The sequence below is a fragment of the Gossypium hirsutum genome, chromosome A01 (assembly GCF_007990345.1).
Source record: "Gossypium hirsutum isolate 1008001.06 chromosome A01, Gossypium_hirsutum_v2.1, whole genome shotgun sequence".
NCBI classification, from domain to species: domain Eukaryota; kingdom Viridiplantae; phylum Streptophyta; class Magnoliopsida; order Malvales; family Malvaceae; genus Gossypium; species Gossypium hirsutum.
In genome coordinates this window covers 22,448,406-22,453,707 of record NC_053424.1, presented here as the reverse complement: position 1 = coordinate 22,453,707, position 5,302 = coordinate 22,448,406, and the positions used below count along the sequence as shown (strand labels likewise).

The 5,302-nt window shown below is 32.4% G+C and overlaps 1 protein-coding gene across 1 annotated transcript; it reads left to right on the top strand.

The window, feature by feature from the left end:
* The first annotated feature begins 1,796 nt into the window (after positions 1–1,796).
* LOC107916802 (uncharacterized) lies at positions 1,797–2,949 on the top strand. The gene is made up of 2 exons (XM_016846174.2): positions 1,797–2,386; positions 2,679–2,949. Exons 1-2 carry the CDS (start codon positions 2,034–2,036, stop codon positions 2,815–2,817), a joined length of 492 nt encoding a protein of 163 aa, XP_016701663.1. The 5' UTR covers positions 1,797–2,033; the 3' UTR covers positions 2,818–2,949.
* The last annotated feature ends 2,353 nt before the right edge of the window (positions 2,950–5,302 follow it).

The window sequence follows — 5,302 nt, the reverse complement described above, 5'->3', positions numbered from 1 at the left end:
ATTTGAATAACCCGAGTTGGTCATCAAAATTCTCTTATTTTAGAGGAATATAGCATCACATCCAGCACGATAGGACACGATCCTTTATGCCCTCGAAAACATGATAAATTTCGACTTCCAAAAGTTTATATGTTGTAAATTACAAAAGGATGCCCAATTATTTAGTCCAACGAAAAATCGAAACCCAGCACGGTAGGGCACGATTTCTCGAATTTCCAAACATTGAACATTGCCTTGATTTAGAAAACACGAGTGAAATTTCAAAGGAATATTTGATTATTTTGAACAAACGGGAAATCGAAACCCAGCACGATAGGGCACTATTCCCCGAATTGCCAAACATCGAATATTACCTTCGTTTTGGAATTTTTAAATGAATAATTATAAAAATAGCTTAAAACGCGTTAAAACGAAATTAATCTTAAAGATTTAGGCCTTATAAAAATCACATTTCGTAAAGTAGGTGGAAAGCAATGATATGGAATAATGTACACACATAAGATACAATCAATTAACAAACTAATAATTAAGTATAACTAACCTAAAAAATATAACCCGATTACAATCATGCATGGGAAATAATTGATATAATAATACAATGATGAAAATAACAATATAACAATTCAATACAACCAAAACAATACACAATAATATGCCACAATAATATACATAGCATGATATAAAATAATCAATGCAAGATGTAAAAACAAAATAGCAATTAGAAGCCAATATGCTATAAAACGATTTTAAAATAATGACGAATGAATGGACACATAATATATAGGTTGACAAATTTGCATAAAAACTAGGGATACATAATTTCTGAAATAGATACTATAGAATCAAAGTTTGAATCAAATTACATGTAAAATATTTTAAATACAAGTTCATTTAAAAATTGACAATATACATGATAACTTAAATAATATATATAATACGAAAGAATAATAAAGATACATGACAAGATATAATACACAAAATAGATTTATAAAACATATGTACATATAAATTTATTGTAAAAATAACATAAGATTAATAATATATATATAAATTTTAAGTTAGTCTAAAAAATATATACATACCCTTATATCAAAACATTTAAATAAGATGCTATATAAAACACAAAAGTAATATAATATAAAGAAACATTCAAAAATAATAATTTTATAATTACAAGGATGAAGTTCGTAAAATAGTTTCATATATACATAAAGAAAATACTTGGTAAATCATAAAGCAAGAAGTGTTTTAAATAGAAAAAATCTATTAAAGTAATAAGTGTATTAATATATATACATATAAATTTAAAAGCAAGTACATGTAAAATAACATAGAAATGATAATATGTATAGGACTAAATTAATTTTATTATAAATTACATAATAGATTTAAGAACATGCTTATATATGTAAGAAAACTATATGTATAAAATGCATAGATTTAGAAATGTATATAGATTAAACATAGGCATCAATAAATATATATATACTTACGATAATAATGATTTAAAAGATATATTATGTAGGATCGTATAATAAAATATAAGAATAAATTTAAAAGGAATTATATGTATATAGTAATATGATGTTAATAATATGCATGAAATAAAATTAACTTTAATATAAAGTATATGCATATACATGTATATAGTACATATATAAAAAAACATTTACATGAAATAGTGAATAAAACGCGAAAATACAATTACCCGGATGACAATAAATAAGTAAGCAAACGATACAAATGATACAATCAACTCAAATAAATAACACGAATAAAAAAAACATGAAATGAGTCTAAAAAGAAACTTAATTGAAATCAAATTAAAATAAAGAGGATAATTTACAAATAAACAATCGAAATAGGACTGATGTGTAACGCACGTAACTACATGAGGACTAGAATTAGGAATATCCCCAAGTCCAAAACGCATCATTGTATCGTGGACCAAAATGAAAACGCGCATAAATTAAAGAACGAAATTAAGAAAAACATGGCCAAACGAATAAGGCGCGATTTGAAGGCTCGTGCAGATGGGGAGGACTTGGAGTGAAATTATCCCTCCCCACAGAAACGCGCGGATCCCAGGGGTGAAGAGGACGGATCGGGTCGGGTTAAATCCATACGACACCGTTTCAGGAGCCACAGAAACAAGCTCAAACGACGCCATATTCAGCCCTTTAAAAGGGTTGAAATTTGGCTATTCAGCCACTCTAACCCTAGCTTCTTTTTCCCTCAACCTACTTCAGCCAAATCATTTGGCCCTCGACTCCATCGTCCCCAACCGCAGGCGCATTCGCCTTTTGAAAACAATTTTCAGCCTCGAGATCCCTCCTTCACCCTCAATTTCGACGAAGCAAGGAGGAGTCAATGGAAGATTCGCGAGGTAAGCCTTTTATTCTCTTCTCTTTTTTTTTGAATATCAGAATCACAAATCCAAAAAAAAAAGAGAAACTAAAGAAAATAAAGTGTTTAGGGATTTTTTGAATCGAAAATCACCTTGCTCTGTTTTATCGATTGCTTTTTATTGCGTTCTCTTTGTGTGCGTAAAAAATATACAATGGCTATTACATGGCTTTTATAGCCGGAAATAGAGAAAAATGAAAAAGAAAATACAAATTTCTTGTCGTTTTCTTTCTTTCTCTTTGCTGTGCTGGTGTTTTTGTATTTGCTTGCAGGTACGGAGTCCGCTGGCATGCGTTGGCCCTTGGCGTGGGGCGTACGAAGGCGCGGACATGGTCGTACGGTGCTAAAGGGTCATGGAGGCTGGGACCGCTGCGGCGCAAGCAGAAACTGCTAGGGTTCTGCCTTGGCTGAGATTTGGTTTAGGCATTGGGCCTATTGGGCCATTAGGGTTTTGGGTTAGGGATTTGTAATTGGGCTAGTCATTATTATTTTTTGTTACGTAATTGGACATTTAATGGACTGTTTTGGTTTTTTGTTTCTTTATTTTGGATTTTGGTTTTGACGTGGGCCCGGGCAAATTGGCCTGTTTACAGTATGTTTATGAATGTTTGAAGTGTGTTTAGGTCTATTGAATGTATGTACAAATGGAGCAACTTGTTGGGTAAGGTTTGGTTTCGAAATGGCTTGTTTTAGGGGCTAATTATGGAGCACACGACCTATGACATAGGCTCTCAAATAACCATGTGCCACACAAGGCCAACTGACAGGGTTACACGTGGGTTCACACGGGCATAGAAAGTTACACGGCCTGGCGACATGGTCGTGTGACCCTAAGCCACACAGTCACAAAGAGTTACACGGTCTACGGAAACGAGTGTGTGGAGTAGTCACACAGGCGTGTGAATACCCACATGACCATGTCTAGAGTCACATGGACTGGGCTATGCCACATGGTCGCGTGACCCCTATTTTCACAAATTTTCATGTTTTTCTCAAAATTTTCTAATTTATTTAAATTGATCCCGATTACTTCAAACTTATTTTTAGGGCCCCATATGCTTGGTTTAAGGCCCAAATGAGTATTATTGCCATGATTAAATTGTGTAATTGTTCTTTACATTGTAAGTTGAATTATTATTCTGTATTGAAGCTAAACGTTCTACTTTGTAAGGTAATGCTCTGTAGCCCTAATCCGGCGATAGAGATGGGTTAGGGGTGTTACACTCGGTACCATCAGAAATCAACTTGTACCGTTGAGTACGAGACTTTTACTAAGTTCATCAGGATTTAACCTTAACATTTCTATTTTGTATCAATCCATTTTAATTAAATTAAATCTTCAATTTATGTAACAATTCATTTACAATTCAGAAAAAGAGGACTATGTTTGCTTGCTGAAAAAGTCCCTTTACGGTTTGAAACAGTCACCAAGATAATGGTACATGAGATTTGATTCCTTTATGACTTCTTATGATTTCAAAAGAAGTAGTTTTGACAATTGTGTTTACTTTAAGAAAAATAGTGATGGTTCTTTTGTGTATCTACTTCTTTATTTTGATGACATGTTGATAGCAGCAAAAGATAAATGAGAGATAGGAAAGGTCAAAGCCCAACTAAGTGAAGAATTTAAGATGAAAGATTTGGTGTAACGCCCCCACGCCCGAGACCGTCGCCGGAGTCGAGTATGAGGTGTTACTAAGCTTAATTTAACATATTTAGAACTTTGGATTATTTATTTCTACATTCACAGCTTTTAAGCTACTTGCATCATAGTCACAAGAAAAATCATATCTCGAGTTACAAAACTCAAAATAAAGATCCGTAAATTTTCCCTAAATCTAGACTCATATATCTATCTACTAATTTTTTTCTAGAATTTTTGGTTGGGCCAATTAGTACAATTTATTAGTTAAAGTTACCCCTGTTTCAGGACTTGACTGGTCTGACCTCTGTTTACTAAAAACCACATTTCTCTCTGTAAAAAATCCATATGACTATGAGGTTTATTTCTCCTGAAACTAGACTCAATAAGGATTCTGAGAATATAAAATACACTACCTAATTATATCTATAAAATTTATGGTGAATTTCTAAAGTTGGAACAGGGGATTCAGAAACTGCTATGACCCTGTTTCACTAAAATTCAAATATCTTGTAACATATAATTTCTTTACCTGTTTCATTTGTTTCATGTGAAACTAGACATAATAAGCTTCAATTTGATATGTATTCCATCACCAAGTTCAATTTCTATGATTTTTAGTAAATTTTTAAATTCCCGTCAGTGTTGCTGCAGTATTCTGTTTATGGCAAATTTCATCCCTTTTATGAGTTTTTATGCACTAAGTATCTTAATAATTTTCCTTAACATCAAATATAATCTAAACTAACTATTTTCATAATTTATCATTATCAAGCATTTCTTCAACCATTCCATCACCATACCATAAGATCATTTACACAAAAAAGGTATATTGCTATACATGCCATACTTAAATTTACAAGCCATTACCAAAAGTCTTCCGGATAGTGTGACTGAGCCTTTGACCTATCCCAACCCCTGAGCTAGCTTGTCCAAAACTACAATGAGTAAGAAGGAGGGAGTAAGCATAAATGCTTAGTAAGTTCATATGCAAATAATAAGTAACATAACAAACAGTCATACCAATCAACATTAGCATGTATCACTAAAACACATATCACATTTTTAATCATTTTTCATCATCTTATTACCTTATCGTGGTTGTATCAATACTCAACCCGAGGGTTAAATACATACCTGTCCAAAATATCCATTTCATATCACTTACCAATACGTCTCTTTACATCTCGAATATTCCTCCATTTGAGTAGAACTTTACCAGTTGAACACATCGGAATATAATTCGGATACATG

Coding starts and splice junctions, on each gene's coding strand:
- LOC107916802 (XM_016846174.2), top strand. CDS start 2,034: ATGGGGAGGACTTGGAGTGAAATTATCCCTCCCCACAGAAACGCGCGG. Junction 2,387..2,678: donor GTCAATGGAAGATTCGCGAG/GTAAGCCTTTTA, acceptor ATTTGCTTGCAG/GTACGGAGTCCGCTGGCATG.